A 19,773-nucleotide genomic window follows, 5' to 3' on the forward strand; every position below is an offset into this window, starting at 1 on the left:
GAATTGGGTAGTCTAAATTCATATTAAAAAAAAGAGTAGAACGGTAAGAGAGTTCAAGGTGTGCTGTGGGTTGAGGAAATAAAACCAAAAGGCATAGGAGCAGAAGTAGGCCATTCGGCCCATCGAGTCTGCTCTGCCATTCAATGAGATCATGATTGATCTGATAATCCCAATTGGCTAGACAGTTGGTTTGTGATGCCAACAGTGAGACCAACAGCATGGGTTCAATCCCTGCAGCAGCTGAGATTATTCATGAAGGCCCACCTTCTCAACATTGACTTTCACCCAAGGTATGGTGATCCTCCAGTTAAATCACCATGAGTCAGCTCTCGCCCTCAAAAGGGACAGTCACCTGGGATTATGGAAACTTTTCTTTCATTTATTGACGGCACTGTAGCACAGTGGTTACCACTGTTGCTTCACAGAGACAGAGTCCCGGGTTCAATTCCCACTTGGGTCACTAGTCTGTGCAGAGTCTGCACGTTCTCCCCGTGTCTGCATGGGTTTCCTCCAGGTCCTCCGATTTCCTCCCACAAGTCCCAAAAGACGTGCTGGTTAGGTGAATTGGACATTCTGAATTCTCCCTCAGTGTACCCGAGCAGGTGCCGGAGTGTGGCGACTAGGGGCTTTTCACAGTAACTTCATTGCAATATTAATGTAAGCCTACTTGTGACAATAATAAAGACTAGTATTATTAATATTAATCCTCAACACTTTATCTCCATAGCCCTTGCTGATTAAAAATGTCTATCTCAGCCTTGAACATGGATAATGTCCCAGCCAGTACAACCCTCTGTGGTAAAGAATTCCACAGATTCAGTACCCTCAGAAGAAATTCCTCCCCATTTCTGTCTTAAGTTAATGACCTCTTACTCGGAGATGATGCCCTCTGGTCCTAGACTCTCCCACAAAGGAAAAATATATCTCAGTATCTATCTTGTCAAGCCCCCCCCCCATACTCAGGATAAACCTAGTCAACCTTCTCTGGACTGCCTCCAATGCCAGTATCTTTCCTTAGATAAGGTGACCAAAACTGTTCACAGTATTCAAAGTATGGTCTAACTAGTGCCCTGTACAGTTTTAGCAAGGCTTCCCTATTTTTACAATCTATTCCCTTTGAAATAAAGGCCAATCACTGTAACCAATCACTATTTGTCGATGTACTTCGTCGATTATTCTTTTTGTCTACTTTGTACGTACTGTATACATCCACTTGGCCCCAGAAATATACTTTCCACTGTACTTCGGTACATGTTGATTGATTGACTTATTGTCACATGTAAAAGGAAAACAAGAACTTCAATAGGTTGCTGGAACATTGCGCACATTGAAGAAGCAAGCTCTGATGGGTTAAGTATTGTGCAGGATGATGTTAGAGAGTCAAAGTGACAATTTTATCCTCTCTGTAAAACAATAACTTTGTTTTTTTGACACTATACTGAACTAGGTGTAAAGTTCAGTGCCTGACTGTTCTGCTGTATTGGCTGCATGGGTTTCTTCTAGGTGCTCCGGTTTCCTCGCACAAGTCCCGAAAGACGTGCTGTTAGCTGAATTGGATATTCTGTATTCTCCCTCAGGTGTACCCGAACAGGCATCGGAATGTGGCGACTAGGGGGCTTTTCACAGTAACTTAATTGCAGTGTTAATATAAGCCTACTTGTGGCAATAAACATTATAAAAGGTCCCTCCATGATCGGAGTCAGTGCTAAGCCTTAAAATTATTTCTAACTCACAAAAAAGCAACAATGGCGCATAACATCCTTCAGATTGCCACTCTCGCCAGGCTTACCTGTGCTGTAATTCCCAAACCCGTCCCACCCAACCTTCCTCAGTCAGAATGTGATAGTCAGGAACAGCGGAGAACGCTCCCAGCAGGATCGTCATAGACTAACTGAGGCGCAAAGAGATAAGTGACATCCCTATATATGGGTCTGGGAGGGGGAGGTCAGTGCTGGAGGGAGAGAGGGTGGGAGGGCGGGGGTCAGTCCGGGAGAGAGGGAGATGGGTCAGTCTGGGGAATTGGGTCTTGGGGGGGGGGGGGGGATGTGGGGTTGAAATTGACTGTGCACTTGCCCAGGGTGTCGCAACATAATTTTGTTCATGACTGATGCATGACAAATTCTTGAGGAGTGTGGGGAAAAAAAAATCCAAGAATCTATTTTTCCTGTGCAAACAAGTATAAAGGTCTGAGACAACAGATAGATCAACTTGTTACCTTGTTCATGTAAGCTGTCAACAGAAGGATTTATTATTTCTAGACTTGATTATTCCAATGTTCTCCTGGCTGGCGTCTCGTATTCTACCCGACGTAACAGGAGCTCACTGAAAGCTCTGCTGTCCATCTCCGAATTCGCACCAAGTATCGATCTCTGATCAAACCTGTGCTCGGAGATCTTGTGATACAGTGGTAGCGTCCCTGTCCCTGGACCAGAGGCACCGGGATCAGGAGTGTTCATAACGCAGTTCAACAGGCTGATAATTAGCCGAGGAATCTTTCCACCACTTCAACTATTCCTCAATGGGAAAAAATGTGCAAAGATACACCCAAAAAAAAGTGTGCTTACTGATCTACACTGGGTCCTAATCTGAATTTAAAAATTTTCAACCTCATCTTCAAATCCATCCATAGTCTCACCCATCCTATATTCTAACCTGGCTCAGTCCTACAACCATCAATATTTCTGTGCATTCCTATTTTTGCAGTCCCACCACTGGCAGACAGCTTTTAACTGTCGAGAATTACCATCTTAAACCTCTTTTGCTCCTTTCAAGCATTCCTTAAAAGAGGTAATCTGTCCTCACAGCACATGTGTCTAATTTAGTTTGAAATATTCCTGTGAAGCACTTTGGGATGTTTTACATTGTAGGCACAACATAAATGCTGATGCTGTTGATTTCATACTCACCGCGTCCGTGTCCATAATCAACGGTTTTCTGAATTGGTGGTGGCTTGTTAAGTGGAGTGGTAGCGACTGATGAAGGCTCACTGTAACCATAATTGGAATCAGGATTTTTGGGTTCAGTTCCAGAATCCCATAAACCGTGGAATGTATCTGTGTCCCAACGCTCTGACTGGATGGGAGTTTCAGGCGGGACAGGACCAAGTATGGAGTTTTCACTGTTTGCCATATCCTATAACAGCGATTAGGATAAAGTGACGAGGTTAGTTAAATATTTGGGTGGAACGCAAGGTCATTCAAAATATCAAAGCCACACATCATAGAAAGCGCTTTGTTTATCATATCTTGACTAAGATAGACTACATAAACTATCTCGCTGTAATAAAAAGCAGGAAAAAAATGGGCGGTTCATCATTCAGGACTGATAATAAATTAGAAACTCCAAAGCCACGTGCTCAAAATCCACAGCAAAACTCACTAAATTAGTGTCATTTGCAATATGGTAGCAGAAAAAGGTTGCCACAAAAGTGATCATAAAAAGTCAATTGGCTTATTAAGGTTATTCAGGGATGGGAATTGGTCATTCTTACTACGTCTAGGCACACTTGGCTGGTTCAAACCGATTCACCAGTCATCCTTCAGACGAATGAAAGATGAGGTCACCAAGTCTTTCTTCTTCAAACCAGGGAAGGCAAATGCGGCACAAGTTATGGGATACAATTTACATTTCAAAGATGGTCTACTATGACTACAGGTGAACAGTATCTTATGTTGTTATTGAAGGTGACAAAATTACATGCAATCTAATTTCCCGATATGGTGCAGAAAATATTTGAATCTGGTGTTATCCAGTTCTTGGACTGGATTGCTGGCTAACTATTTCCTTACCTTGTAAAAGTCTTGACCAGATTTAGCATTCTGATAATCTTGAATTACAGGAGGAATTCCAGCTGAGTCTGTTTTGCTAGGTAAAAGAGGTACTCTCTCAATCTCCTGTAACTCACTGAAATACCACAAGAAGCAAAATGAAAGCACTGAGCACAACTCTGGTTAAGGAGATAATGTGGATTTTGACAAAATTATAGTGAAGGAATGGCAATATATTTTCAAATCAGATGTGTATGCAATGGGGGGTTTGCAATATACTCATGCTCACAATGCCATTCTGGGCAGTTGTGAGAGAGTTTGGAAGGCATGGTCAGAGAAGCCTTGGTTATTTGCTACACTGCATCTTATAGATAGTACACACCAAATTGGTTATGGTGGTGGGGTCGATGTTTAAGATGGTATCAAGCTGCTTTGCCCTGGGTGGTGTCAGATTTCTAGTGCTGTTGGAGCTGTACTCATCCAGCAAAATAGGGAGCATTGAATCACACTTCCATTGTGCCTGGAGACAGTAAATAGGCTTCGGGAAAACTGGAGGTTAGCTACTGCCTCAGAATATCGAGCCTGTGACCCACTCAAAAGCCATGGTCTGTGCGCGTGTGTGTGTGACTGGTCCCGTTAATGTTTTGGTCACTGGTGGATCCTCAGGATTTGATGTTGGACTACTCCAGAATAGTAATGCTGTAGAATATCTGGATACTAATGACATCAAGGGATCTGGAGATAGTGTGAAAAAATGGGCCAAGAGATAGATGATCAGCCATGATCTGTTTGATTGGTGGAGTCTGCTCAATAGGTCAAATTAGTAGATTCAACATAATTTGTGATAGATAGCAAGCTGAAGAGGTTAATATTATCTGACCAGGTTTTCCCACATTACATAACTATATTCTCTCAAATTATATCCACCGTACATAGAAGAGCCACTTACCGTAATAATTTCAGTTCTTGCGCTGCCTTCAAGATAATTTCATGCTCTCGTTCAGATAACGCGACTATATTTTGTCCACCAGGTGGTTGGTCGACCGAGGGTTTGTCAGAGAAAGGCACGGGTGGCTCTTCAGTTACTACAGACGCACGAACAGGACCAGTCTGTGATGGCATCTCATGCAAACTGTCAAAAGGTAACCGCCTATTGTCTGCATCTGGATATCTTCTTTCATCTACCTGTTCTCTCTGCCATCCAAGCCTTTCTGGAGGATAATCACGCTCATCTCTCCTCCAGTCTGGCCTTTCTGGATAGTCCTGACCCCACAGCTCCCGCTTTTTCTCATGATGGTAGCCCCGTTCCGGTTCATCCCTCCATGGTTCTTCTCTCCATCTATCTGGTCGTGGGCGTAAAGGAGAAAAGTCCCTTCCACAACCATGAAAGTTCCATTCTTCTCGTCTGTGGACGTATTCTCTGTCATATTCATTGTCTCTGTTAAATCCATGTTCACGTGACCTGCCACTCCTGTCAAATTCTCGAACAAAGCCTCGGTCAAGAGCCTCCATCTGAGGTGGAGCTCTAATCTCCCTTCTGTCTAAAATTTCATGAGGCAGAGGTGGCCGGCGAAGAAGTAACCTGTCATCTCTTCGAAATGGATCTCTTTCATCCCAAAAGTCCGAACCAGGGCCAGTCCAATTTCCTCTTTCCCAGGACATAGTTCTCTCTCTTTCATACGCTGGACCTCCTCTCGGTCCAGGGAAATGATCATCTAATGGTCTTTCTTCCCCCTGAAGCCAACGTGCCTGTATTTCCATCCTGTGATGTAGCAGTGGTCTTATCTCTGGACCATCTATATTACTGTCAATGTCATTCTTGTGCATAGAGGGGTAGTCCTTGCCAGTATGTGGCTTATGCTCTGGGCCTTTCTCTCGGTCATTATTCAGACGCAATGGTGTAGATTCAAACCTTTTGTCTGTTTCAACAGTTTTTGGCTCAGATTTCTCAGACATAGCCTTTGTGGTGGCTGATGAATTGGATAGACTTTGCACAGCTGGAGTTTTTTGCTCCTGAGTGACAGTTACCAAAGGAGTTGCTGCCTTAGAACAGTCAATTTTCTTCTGATTTTCATGTGATTTAGATAAATCAACATTTTTTTTCAATAAATCTTTATTTGCAGTTGAATCTGAACTTTTATGGCATGCAGTAGCCAAAGCTGTATGGGTTGAGTCTTTTTCATTTATTTGTTCCACTGAAGTCAGTGATGCTGAATCAGTGTTGTGTTTTACATCTTTGCCTACAGTTGTGGCCTCTTGTTTTTTATCTCCAGCTGGTTTTAACTGCTCCTCAACTTTGTCTAAAGATGGATGTGAAGACTTGGGTCCTTCCAACCCTTGTCCAGCTGTAACTTGAAGGCCTTTGGGTCTTGGACTGGCAGCAGTAAGTCCAGTGGGGCAAAGTCCACGAGGCCCTGTTAATCTTGGTCCCTTTGGGCCATCAAACCGTGAGCCCTGAAATCTTCCGCCAGGACCTTCAAAGCGTGGCCCGGGTCCCTGACCTTCAAAGCGTGGCCCCGGACCCTGGCCTTCAAAGCGCTTCCCGGGACCCTGGCCTTCAAAGCGCTTCCCGGGACCCTGGCCTTCAAAGCGCGGCCCCGGACCCTGGCCTTCAAAGCGCGGCCCCGGACCCTGGCCTTCAAAGCGCTTCCCGGGACCCTGGCCTTCAAAGCGCTGCCCCGGGCTCTGGCCATCAAAGCGCTGTGCGGGGCCCTGGCCTTCAAAGCGCTGTGTGGGACCCTGGCCTTCAAAGCGCTGTGCGGGACCCTGGCCATCAAAGCGCTGCCCGGGACCCTGGCCATCAAAGCGTTGCCCTAAACCCTGGCCCTCAAAGCGCTTTGCGGGACCCTGGCCATCAAAGCGCTGCCCGGGACCCTGGCCATCAAAGCGCTGTCTGGTACCCTGGCCATCAAAGCGCTGCCCGGGACCCTGGCCATCAAAACGCTGCCCGGGACCCTGGCCATCACAGCGCTGCCCGGGACCCTGGCCATCAAAGCGCTGCCCCGGACCCTGGCCATCAAAGCGCTGCCCCGGAACCTGGCCTTCAAAGCGCTGTCCCGGACCCTGGCCTTCAAAGCGCTGCCCCGGACCCTGGCCTTCCATGCGCTGTCCCGGGCCCTGGCCTTCCATGCGCTGCCCCGGGCCCTGGCCTTCCATGCGCTGCCCCGGGCCCTGGCCTTCCATGCGCTGCCCCAGGCCCTGGCCTTCCATGCGCTGCCCCGGGCCCTGGCCTTCCATGCGCTGCTCCGGGCCCTGGTCTTCAAAGCGCTGCTCCGGGCCCTGGCCTTCAAAGCACTGCCCCGGGCCCTGGCCTTCCATGCACTGCCCCGGGCCCTGGCCTTCAAAGCGCTGCCTCTGCCCTTGACCATCATAGCGCTGCCTATCAGAACGCTGTCCCTGACCCGGGTGATCAAACCACTGACCTGCATCAGGGTCTTCAAAAGACTGACCTGAAACCTGGCCCTCAAAACAAGACCCTGGACCACTACCATCAAAGCATTGCCCAGAATCAGCTGTATGTTGGGCCTGACCCTGGCCTTCAAAACGGGGCCCCAGGCCCCGTCCCTCAAAGCGATTCCCCAAGCCCCGACCCTCAAAGCGACTACCCAGACCCCGACCCTCAAAGCGACCCATCGGACCTTGGCTCTCAAATCGACCCCCTCGACCCTGGCCCTCAAAGCGACCCCCCCGGCCCTGGCTGTCAAAGCGAACCCCCCGGCCCTGGCCTTCAAAACGACTCCCTTGACCATGGCCCTCAAAGCCCCCGTCTCCCCGGGGTCCCTCAAAGCGATCATCCCCCAGGCTCTCAAAGCGACCACCTCCTGGGCCCTCAAAGCGATTACCCCCCGGGCCATCAAAGCGCCCACCTCCTGGGCCCTCAAAGCGGTTACCCCCCGGGCCCTCAAAGCGGTTACCCCCCGGGCCCTCAAAGCGGTTACCACCCGGGCCCTCAAAGCGGTTACCCCCCGGGCCCTCAAAGCGGTTACCCCCTGGGCCCTCAAAGCGGTTACCCCCTGGGCCCTCAAAGCGGTTACTCCCCGGGCCCTCAAAGCGGTTAGCCCCCGGGCCGTCAAAGCGGTTACCCCCCGGGCCGTCAAAGCGGTTACCCCCCGGGCCGTCAAAGCGGTTACCCCCCGGGCCGTCAAAGCGGTTACCCCCCGGGCCGTCAAAGCGGTTACCCCCCGGGCCGTCAAAACGATTACCCCCCGGGCCGTCAAAACGATTACCCCCCGGGCCCTCAAAACGATTACCCCCCGGGCCCTCAAAACGATTACCTCCTGGGCCCTCAAAACGATTATCCCCTGGGCCCTCAAAACGATTACCCCCCGGGCCCTCAAAGCGATTACCCCCAGGGCCCTCAAAACGGTTACCTCCAGGGCCCTCAAAACGGTTACCTCCTGGGCCCTCATAACCTTTACCCCCAGGGCCCTCATAACCTTTACCCCCAGGGCCCTCAAAACGATTACCCCCAGGGCTCTCAAAGCGATTACTCTCTGGGCCTTCAAAGCGATTACTCCCTGGGCCCTCAAAGCGATTACTCCCTAGACCCTCAAAGCGGTTATCCCCAGGTCCCTGGCCTTCAAAACAGTTAACCCCTGTACCTTGCTTCTCAAAACGATTTGCAGGACCTTGTTTCTCAAAGCGATTATTAGGACCCTGCTGCTCCGGACGATTGCCAGGAATTTGGTCCTCATTGCGGCTCCTTGGACCCTGAGTGTCAAAGCAACTACCAGAGCCCTGGGTCGCAAAGCGATTGCCCGGACTTTGCAGTTCAATGCGATTGCCTGTACCCTGCGGTTCGATGCAATCCTTCTGGGCCTCAACACGATTACTGGTAACCTGCTTCTCGAAGCGAGTACCTGGACCCTGGCCTCCAACACGATTACCCAAACCCTGGCCCTCAATATTGCCACCTGGACCTCGAATCTCAAAGCAATTTGTGGTACCTGGGGTTTTAAGAAGATCAGCTGAACCCTGTTTATCCAGGCGATTACCGGGACCCTGCTCCTCAAAGCGAATGCCCTGACCTTGCGTTTCAATGTGACTGCCCAGGCCATGCGTCGTAACGTGACTGCCCGGACCATGCGTCTCAATGTGACTGCCCGGACCCTGCGTCTCAATGCGACTGTCTGGACCCTGCGTCTCAATGAGACTGCCCGGACCCTGCGCCTCAATGCGACTGCCTGTACCCTGCATCTCAACACGACTGCCTGGACCCGGCGTCTCAACGCGACTGCCCGGACCCTGTGTCTCAACGTGACCATCCGGAGCCGGAGTCTCAATTCGATTACCCTTACCCAGACCCTGCGTCTCAGTGCGATTACCTGGACCCTGCACCTTGGCGTGACTACCCTGACTCTGTGCCTCAGCGAGGTTACCTGGACCTCGCATCTCAGCGCTATTACCTGCACCCTGTGCTCGAAGAAGATTTCCGGGACTCAGCACCTCAGGGTGATTGCCGGGACCCTCCTTCACAGGATAACTGCTGGGGACCTCCTTCTCAAAGCGAATGCCTGGACAATCTTTCTCAAGGCGATTGCTGGGGACCTGCATCTCAATACGATTAACGGGCCCCTGTTTTTCAACAAGGTCAGTGGGACCCGGTTTCTCAGTGCGACTAACGTTAGCCTGCTTGTCAAAGAGATTACTGGGAGCCTGTTTTTCAAAGCGATTACCACAAGCCTGTTTTTCAAATCGATTACCGGTAGCCTGCTTTTCAAATCGATTACTGGGAGGCCGTTTATCAAAGCGATTACCGGAAATCTGCTTTTCAAAACGCTCACTGAGAGCCTGCTTTTCAAAGCGATTACTGGGAGCCTGCTTTTCAAAGCGATTACTGGGAACCTGCTTTTCAAAGCGCTCACCAGGACCTTGTTTCTCAAAGCGATTACCAGGTCCCTGACTCAAAACCTCAGTCTCACGGTGATAATGAAGGGCTTTATCTTCAATTTGCTGACCCATAGCTGAATCCTCTTTGCACTGACCTACAACTTCACCCCCAACACTCTGAACTACAGCCTCATTCTCAGCATGCTGACTTGCAGCTTCACCCTCATCACGCTGGCCCGAAGCTTGTCCTTCAAATCTTATTTGGGGTCCTTCAAATCGGTGACCTTGGACTCTCGGACCCCTTAAATCAAATCGTGAACGAGAACCTTCCCTTGCTCCTGGTCCATCAAACCTTTAGAGAAAAAGAAGAAATACATAAGGACTAAAAGTCACTTTTACTTTAATAATCTCTAATTCTAATAAAGTCTGTTTTGTTTTTGGTGAAAAAGTACACCAAATTAATTTCCTAAAGGATGAAACTCTGAGTTCATCAAAAAATTTGCTTCAATTTTGACTCTTTTGCAAAATGGCAGTCAACCTGCTAGTTCACGTGACCATTTTCCAGCTAATTCTCTTGAGGAACGATTCACGTAATTTTGTTTCCTATTCATTTATTCAAAACAGAAATCTTACTGCATTGTTTGAAACACAGGCTGCACATAGCATGCATTACACAATTCTAAACATGACAACCCAAGAACATTTTCTTCATACAGGGGACCATTAATATCATCGTGTCTTCCTTAATTAAAAATGCAAAACATAATAATGCAGTATTTCCAAAATAATCACTTTGGTGTTGCAATTTACTGAACAAAAAAAGAATCCGCATAATCAAAGACTAGTAACGGAAAATAAAGGTAGTTTTAAGCAATGCTATTGAAGTTATTGTCTTTGTATTGATTAACTCATTATATATAATGACATGTGTAATTGTGAACTAAGAAAACTGCACTTGTACGATGCAATACGTTATGTGGTTAGATATTTATCATGTTAAGTGTGCATAAAGTGGATGTAATACCAGTGTAAAGAAATCTCCATTAATTTAAAAATATATTTCTTTCAAAGGGGGAAATGTTAGAAAATAAAGGTAGTTTTAAGGGATTTATATTGGTAAACTTTATAAATAAGATATAGTTTTAGTGGGTTTAGTTTAATGTTTCTGTGCCTGGAAGGGTAAAATTTGTGGTTAGATTCATGCTGGACAAAGGTATGTGTGGGGGTTCGCTCAGTTCCAACACCTCTTCTATTGTGTTTGGAGAGGGCTGTGGCGTGAAGACCAAATAGTAGCAGCAGTGCTGTTTCTTAGGAATAGGAGGCCAACCACTTCCGGTGACGGCGGGCGGGAGGCAGCCGCACAATGGAGGGCTTCTATACGGGAACGGCATTTTCGGGGCTTTAAGCCCGGTCCCAGGTTCCACGGAGGCGGCAAAAACAGGGAGAAGGCACAGAGGAGGCACAGTAAAGGAAAATGTCGAGGGTGAGCGAAAAAACGGCTGTAAAAAAACAGCTGAAGGTCTGTCGGGGAGTGGAAAGGTCACCGCAGGGTCACCAAGGAAAATGGAGGCTGGAGCACCAGGGGAGGCCGCATTGCTTACGGCTGAAGAAATAACTACGGTGATGGCTGCGGAATTCGAAAGGCAGTTTACAAAATACATGGAGACAATGAGGAAGGAGATGAGGGAGGTTTTGAGTGTGCTGGTGGATGAGGCGCGGCAGCAAGGGGAGGCACGGAAGGAAGTGGGAGACGTTATTGCAGCATGGTGGTCAACTTACCTCGATGGGGAAAGAGATGCGGAAGGTGATGGAGATTAACAAGGATCTGCGAGGAAAAATGGAAGACCTGGAAAACAGATCCAGGTAATAGAATTTGAAGATAGTGGTCCAAGGCCGACTGAGTATTTTGCCACGATGCTGGCGAAACTATTGGGGGAGGGGGAGGATCCCTCCCGATATGAACTGGATCGGGCTCATCGGTCGTGGAGGCCTGTACCAAAGGCGAGTGAGCCGCCAAGGGTAGTGACTCTGTGCTTCCGAAGGTACAGTGTGAAGGAGAAGGTCCTGTGCTGGGCCAAGCAGAAGCGGGTGGTGCAGTGGGCTGGAGCTGGTATACGTGTATAGCAGGACTTTACGGTGGAGCTGGTGAGGAGGCAGGCTGCCTTCAACTGGGTGAAGAGGTCACTGTACATTAGCACGGTGCAGTGCGGAATTGTATGTCCAGCGAAGCTGAGGGTGACTTACAAGCTCAAGGACTTTTATTTTGGAACGACGGAAGCAGCGGAGGAGTTTGTGAAGGCAGAAGAGTGTGGCAGAACTGAGAAATGGCCACGTGCCGATGTAACCTCATGACTGTATTTTCTTCTTTTTTGTTTCACTGCGTGCGGGTGTATGGGCTAAAGGAGCCAATGTTGCATATATTTGGAGAAGGGAAGTGATGGGACTTTCACTTGAAATGAGGGCTCTTTGGGGTGTAGGTGGATATGCGGGGTTTGTGTGCTAAAAGGGAATTTCTGGGCTTTCATAAGCCGGGCAAGGGGGAAAGGGACCCGGGCGGGGGCCTCCATGTTGGCCGGTTTAAGCCGGCCAGTGAACGGGAGTGAGGTGGGGGGAGGGGCTGCGGCCATCGGAGCCTGGCAGAACAGGGTCCGAGTGGTCTAGCCGTGGTGGAAAGTTGGGGGTAAGGAACCGAGGTTGGGGGGAGGAGTTTTACAAGAGGCAGTGGACGGGAGGAGTTGGAGAGGAGGGGGAGGGGTGTTTACAACTCTTGGGTATCATGTACGGTACTCTTTCACTCTTTCAGAGGTTGGATGGCGTTGAGTATGGGGGGGGGGGGGGGGGGGGGGGGTGGGTGGGGGGGGGGGGAAGAGGGGAGTGGACTCTATAGATTAATGGTGACCATAGGCGGTCCCGGACTCCTTTTTCTTTTTCTCCTTTGTTTTATTGGATGCATATATTGACAGGTGGGTTGTTGTTGAGGTGGTGAGAGGATGGGATCGTTGTTATTGTTAAGGGGATTGATTTTGTATTTGTTACTGTTTACTGTTTGTGGGTGGAGTGTAAGTTTTGAAGGAAAATGTGAAAATGGAGAATAAAAACATTTTTTAAAAAAGGAATAGGAGGCCAACTTCCTTTGTTTTAGTTTTAACTGGAAGCCAGGGCAGTTGGAAACAGGGTCTCGGGGAGTCAACATCTCTCAACTCTCCCAGAAGGACTGGACAGGACGGGAGTTGCAAAGAGACCAGCTTCCTAAAATACAAGTTACAAGTCCAGATAACCAGGGACTCAGGACAGAAAGAGTATAAGGCGACTCAGGTTAAGTGAACAGAGACCAAGGTATTTTTCAGAAAAATTCAAGGACAAGTAAACAAAGTGCGCTGAGTCAAAGAGACAATCGCAGTAACTAGACTTAAAGCGGGACAACATACTTCAGTGGCAGAGGAAGCAGTTTATGTCATTCCAATACAGTCTGGGAGTTCAGAGTTAAAGCAACTGTGAGCAGTTTGCACAGCGATAAAGACTAAAATATCCTAAAGTGGTTGGTGAGAAATCCTGGACTGGATTTGTTGTTAAAAGTTGAGCGGAAGCTTTGTTTGAAAGTGTCATTTGTAAAATCTGGACTGGATTTCGAAATGCAACCGCCATGAGAAAGCATAATTATGACAGAAGAATTTAAAATGTGTTTTTGGGGGTGGAGTTTGGAAGTTCTCATGTGACAATCACCTGGGGGATTCGGAGAGGAAAACGACAGACATTAACTTGGGTCCAGAGCAGATAATCATCTTGCTTTCTTAAAAGGGATTTTTTGTGTTCATGAGAAATTGTAGTTTAAGATGCACTTTGTAATCCCTGTTAATCTTTAAATCTGTGTGAATTTAATTTAAGGTTGGAGTAAGAATAGTGTGTTATAATCTAACCTTTTCTACATGTAATAGAAGTTTTTTTCCTTGTTGTTAAAACTAATTAGTGATCCTGCGTCTCTGTTCCTCTACATTCCATAAAAGAAGTGAAAGTGACGGTATTTTGAGTCAAGGGTTCATGCTAGGATCTTCCCGCCCAGTTATTATATTAGCTGGGATCGTAACACACCATACTCTATTTAAAATTGAGTGTTTTGTTTGCACCAGAACAACCAGCTTCTTTTTATATACATACACATAAACTAATTTTAATTACCGTGAAGTTCTGAAGTCTTCAGACCACCGTCCACTTTGTGATGGTTCAGATGGCTTTATCCCAAATCGATTGTCGTGTGGTGTTAAACTTGAAGAAGACACTTTTACTTCAGCATGTGGTGTTGGAATCAAGGGCCTCTTCTGTTCTGTGGTAACTGCAGTATTCTGAGAAACTGGAATAGCAGTCCTGTATGCGGACGGAGGGCCTTGAGAAATGTGCGTAGGGGCTTGAGTCACTGGTGGAGGGGTCTGCGTGACCGGTGGAGGGGCCTGAGAGACCAGAGGAGGGGCCATAGAGACCTGAGGAGGGGCCATAGAGACTGGAGGAGGGGCCATAGAGACTGGAGGAGGAGCTAGTGAGACCAAAGGAGGGGCTAGAGAGACCAGAGGAGGGGCCATAGAGACTGGAGGAGGAGCCATAGAGACCGACGGAGGAGGCATAGTTATCGGTGGAGGAGGCACAGTCATCAGCGGAGGAGGCAGATTCATTGGTGGAGGTGGCACATTTATCGGCGGAGGCATCATTGTCATTGGCGGAGGTGCTTGAGTAACCGGTGGTGGGGCTTGAGATAATGATGGTGGGACCTGAGACACCAGAGCAGGCGCCCAGGAGACAGGCGGACTTTTTGGTTCTGAAGATGATGGGTCGGCAGGGGAGCTTTCCACTCCTTGTGTTGAAGCCACAGAAGAACCAGTCATTGGTGGTGTAGGGGGCAATCCCACAGGTGGGGCTGGAGGCAGCGGTGGAGCTTGAGACATCAGCCCGCTTGACGGAGTTCCTAAATAACTCTGGGACTGACTATTCATGAATTGCTGTTGAACATTTCTGAGAGCATCCACCCTTTCCTGGAAGTGATGGTTTGTGGATACCATTTGCTCTTGCCATTGATTCCACTGAGTTTCATATTGTTGGAGCTGATCTTTGTTGGGATAGGCTTGGAGCTGTGCCTTCCAAATCTGGAACTGTCGCTGCCATTCTTGATACAGAGAAATAAATTGTTGCTGCTGCATCTCTAGGTGTCTCAGCTGCATCTCCAGAGGCATCGACTAAAAAAGAAAGAAACGCATGACAATTAAGTCTTATTATTCGCTTAAGACTTTTGACATTTTGTTCCTCCACTTAAAAATATTTTTGCTCTGTGAAAGTTAGCCTAGATGTTGAACACTGATCACTGTAAAGAATACTGACCAAGATATCTGCAAAGCTGACTTGCTCTGAAAAACCTAGTATTTTAATAATCACATCAGAAGCTTATCGAACACAAATATTTTGGACAAGTACATAGTTTAACTCTGGTTAATTAATATAATTGTCTGAATTAGGGTAGTTGAAAATCACGACTACTGTTTCTGCATTCCTCTGTCACTTGCCCATATATTTGGCTTATCTCCCGTCTGACTGTTAGGGGCTCGTTTGTATCTTGTTTTATAGTTCTTGCTCCAGAGGGAGTGCAGCGAAGATTCACCAGACTGATTTCTGGGATGGCGAGACTGATGTATGAGGAGAGATTGAATCGGTTAAGATTGTATTTGCTGGGGTTCAGAAGAATAAGGGGTATCTCATAGAAACCTATAAACTTCTAACAGGATTACACAGGGCAGATCAAGGAATTAAGTTTCCGATGGTGGGGATGTCCAGAGCCAATGGTCACAGTCTGAGGATATGGGGTAGAACATTTAGGACAGAGATGAGGATATATTTCTTCACCCAGACAGTGGAAGACAGGAAATTAGTAATCAAGTATTGAAGGCAGAGAAAGCAAAAGCTTGAAAAACAGCAAGAAGGTAGTTTATTCAATGCTTAGTGGGACAAGCTTTAACGTGACAAATCTAGTGATTAAGGCAGACGGGTTGAGGGCAGAGATGGATGCTTGGAAATACGATATCGATATTGCTGAAATGGCAGCTCAACATTCCTGATTGCAGAACTTTGAGAGTTTATGAAGCACATTTTTTTAACAAGAGCAGGAGTTTACATTATTTATTAAAGCGGCAATCACAGCTGTGAGGAAAGATGATTTGCTGGAGGAATCGATGTCAATGCCACCGGACGATAGTCATTGAGGCACATTGCCTGATTTTTCTTTGGCGCCAGTATGATGGTGGTCTTGTTGAAGCAGGTGGGGACCTCGGGACAGAGTAGGGAAAGGTTGAAGATGTCTGTGAACACATCTGCCAGCTGGTCGAGATTCCATGTGTGACTGCACTGATTTATAGTTATTTATAAGCTAAAGAGCTGGTTATTGACTTCAGGAAGCAAAGTATTGTACACACCCCTGCATCAACGGGGTTGACAGCTTCAAGTTCCTAGGTGTGCACATCACCAAGTAGCTGTCCTGGTCTACCCACGTTGACGCGACAACCAAGAAAGCAAAACAGATCCTGTACTTCCTCAGGAAACTAAGGAAATTTGGCATATAAACATTGACTCTTACCAACTTTTACAGATGCACCATAGAAACCATCCTACCTGGCTGCTTCACAGCCTGGTATGGCAACTGCTTGGCCCAAGACCGGAAGAAACTTCAGAGAGTTGTGAAAACAGCCCAGTCCATCATGCAAACCCACCTCCCATCCATTGACTCGGTCTACACCTCCCGCTGCCTGGGGAAAGCGGGCAGCATAATCAAAGACCCCTTCCACTCGGCTTACTTGCTCTTCCAACTTTTTCCAGAGGACAGTAGATACAAAAGTCTGAGAACACGCACAGACAGATTCAAAAACAGCTTCTTCTCCTCTGTTACCAGACTCCTAAATGACCCTCTTATGGACTTCACTTCTCTACCGAGTAGTACTAACTCGTGTATTCTTCACCTGATGCCTGTGTCTATGTATTTATATTGGGTATTTTTATTTGCCATATTATGTATTTTCTTTTCATGTACGGAATGATTTGTCTGAGCTGCAAGCGGAATACTTTTCACTGTACTCTGGTACACGTGACAATGAACAAATCCAACAGTACTGACAGACATCCCCTGCTTCTCTCAATGCAGATTGATGCTAGCGGTAAAATGTCGCATTCAAGTCCCATTTTGCCATACAGTTTTCTAAACCGAATTACTGAATTTCAAATATTTCTCTTTCATCATATATCTCAAAAGCTCTGTTCAAAACAAATATTCTCTTAGTACATTGCTGCCAATGAATAGAAGGCCCAATCTAACTAATAATTCAAATGTAATTTCAGAAGAATTGATTAGGAAAACTTCACATACTTAAGTGAAATATATCACCTCAATCATATAAGTCTAATAATTCAGCCTACCTCAGTTTACAAACTTTAATGCACACTTTTATTAATTTGTGATGTGCTTAGAAAATGAAGCTAAGTTCCAGGACATATAGCCAAATGCTTTACTGTAAGAATCAAGGAAAATCAGAGGTTCAGACAACTTAGGCCATTTCTCCGTGACTGCCTGACAGCTTCATTGGCAAAGGTTTGGGAGACCTCTAAATGATCCTTGCACAACACAAGAGATTAGGAGATGGGGCAAATTATAAAATAGAACAAAAACAAACATTCTGATGTAATATTATGATACTGTTGAATATTTATGAAGCTCAATGTTGGGATACTTAATTAATGAAGGAGACTCCATTAAAAATGGTGTCATCATTTGAGATCTAAAGTAATAAATACCAATCTTTATTGGAAAAAGTTATCTAAGCCAGATCAAAATATCCCTCTAGTCTCAGAACCACAGATCACTACTGTACGGCATTGGACTGGGTGGGATCAGTAAGAAGTCTTACAACACCAGGTTAAAGTTAGGCAAGTAGTTGGAGTGTGGGGATGGCCTTCGCAAGATGTTCGCCAAGATCTCCATCAAGGAAGGTCACCTCAGCACTTCGCTTTACCGCAAGCCCACGGATAACTCACGATGTTCCACTTCTCCAGCTTCCATCCTGAACACATTAGAGAAGCCATCCTCTATGGACAAGCCTTCTGTATACACAGGATCTGCTCAGATGAAGAGGAACATAACAGACATCTATAGATGCTGAAAGATGCCCTCGTAAGAACGGGATATGGCGCTCGACTCATCGATCAACAGTTCCAATGCGCCACAGCAAAAAACAGCACTGACCTCCTCAGAAGACAAACACAGCACACAACCGAGAGTGCCCTTTGTAGTCCCCAACGTCTTCAATGAAGACGAACAACTTGCCAAGGCCATCCCCACACCGCCACTACTTGCCTTCAAACAACCGCGCAACCTCAAAAAGACCACTGTTTGCAGCAAACTACCCAGTCTTCAGGAGAACAGCGAACACACCACACAACCCTGACATGGCAACCTCTGCAATATGTGCCAGATCATCGATTTGGATACCATCATTACACGTGAGACCACCACCCACCAGGTATGTGTACATACTCGTGCAACTCAGCCAACATTGTATCATACGCTGCAGGAAAGGATGTACCAAAGCGTGGTACATTGGCGAGACGCTGCGACAATGGATGAACGGACATCACGCTACAATCGGCAGGCAGGAGTGCTCCCTTCCAGTCGGGGAACACTTCAGCAGTCAAGGGCATTCAGCCTCTGATCTTCGGGTCTTCAGGACGCGCGACAACACAGAATAGCCGAGCAGTACAAATTCGCCTTTACATTCCAGGGATAATATACGCGGACGTGCCTTCCACAAGGCTTCCACAACTCCCCCTCCATTTTCCACCGGCAGCTGGCAAATTGTAGCCACCTGAGTTGGCCACTTCCCGACTTAAAATGGAGAACCGCAAAGGCTGAAGGGAAATTCAGCCAACACAGGCAAAAACTAGCAGGTGCAAGTTTACTGTGTATTAGACTCTGCAGAAACCCAGACAGCATCGATACAAGCAGCCATCTGCATAGTAATGTAGCAGCCATCTACACAGTAATGAGCGATCCCCGGGAACAATCGAAACATTTTAAGGTAAACAAAGCCAAGCCAGACTCCTCGGCGCCAGGAGGAGCCAACACAAAAGAGGTTAATGGACACTTAAAGACCGCCCAACGATCAGGGAACCGCTCCAGCATTGGAGAAATCGAACCAAGTGATTGGAACAAAGTCCAATCACTTGAAACCAGGTACGGGGTCCGCCCTGAAGGGCAGGAAGCCCCTGGGGACTATAAAGTAAAGCCCCCAAGTTCAAATCGTCCTTCTTGACAGGGTCACCCAGCAACGCAAAGCAACCAGAGAGTGAATTGTCCAAGCGGCCTCCAAGAAACTAAGTCTCAAGTCAACGCTCACTACGAGATAGGCGCTCCTAGCTACCAGTCCATACCAGCTTTTGAATCCCGCAGACTCAGAACCCGAACAAAAGGCCATATGTTCCCCTGACGTGGTGGGCCAGTCCAAAGCTAAGTATAGGCCTGTTAGTTATAGAAATAGCCTAGAAAGTAGAGTTTATGCATGAGTAGCAATTTACTGTGTATAATAAATGTGTATTGATTGGAATCTTACTAATTGGTGTGTTGAGTTATTTTTTTTTTAATTAAATATTTTATTGAACATTTTTGGTCAACCAACACAGTACATTGTGCATCCTTTACACAATATTATAACAACACAAATAACAATGACCTATTTTATAAACAAAAAATGAATAAATAATAAATAACAAAAATGAAAACTAGCCCTAATTGGCAACTGCCTTGTCACAAGTAACACTCTCCAAAAATATAATTTAACAGTCCAATACATAATTATCTGTAGCAACGACCTATACATACTATACAGTATATATTAACAACCCTGAGAGTCCTTCTGGTCCCCCCCCCCCCCCCCCGCCGATCCTGGGCTGCTGCCTTCTTTTTCCCATTCCTTCTATCTTTCTGCGAGGTATTCGACGAACGGTTGCCACCGCCTGGTGAACCCTTGAGCCGACCCCCTTAGGACGAACTTAATCCGCTCTAGCTTTATAAACCCCGCCATGTCATTTATCCAGGTCTCCACCCCCGGGAGCTTGGCTTCTTTCCACATTAGCAATATCCTGCGCCGGGCTACTAGGG

The 19,773-nt window shown here is 47.0% G+C and overlaps 1 protein-coding gene across 3 annotated transcripts in view; it reads right to left on the minus strand.

The window, feature by feature from the left end:
* Positions 1 to 19,773, minus strand: part of ylpm1 (YLP motif containing 1) — a 155,579-nt gene that overhangs the window by 58,425 nt on the left and 77,381 nt on the right. For 2 of the 3 annotated variants that reach the window (XM_072493210.1, XM_072493202.1), the window contains exons 5-8: positions 13,773 to 14,818; positions 4,717 to 9,948; positions 3,789 to 3,903; positions 2,907 to 3,132 (exon numbers count right to left, since the gene is read on the minus strand). In XM_072493210.1, coding sequence (XP_072349311.1) covers positions 2,907 to 3,132; positions 3,789 to 3,903; positions 4,717 to 9,948; positions 13,773 to 14,818 — 6,619 coding nt within the window. The remainder of the gene's footprint in view (positions 1 to 2,906; positions 3,133 to 3,788; positions 3,904 to 4,716; positions 9,949 to 13,772; positions 14,819 to 19,773) is intronic. The other variant, XM_072493217.1, reaches the window with a different exon arrangement.

This window comes from Scyliorhinus torazame, chromosome 2 (genome assembly GCF_047496885.1).
Source record: "Scyliorhinus torazame isolate Kashiwa2021f chromosome 2, sScyTor2.1, whole genome shotgun sequence".
Lineage (NCBI taxonomy): Eukaryota > Metazoa > Chordata > Chondrichthyes > Carcharhiniformes > Scyliorhinidae > Scyliorhinus > Scyliorhinus torazame.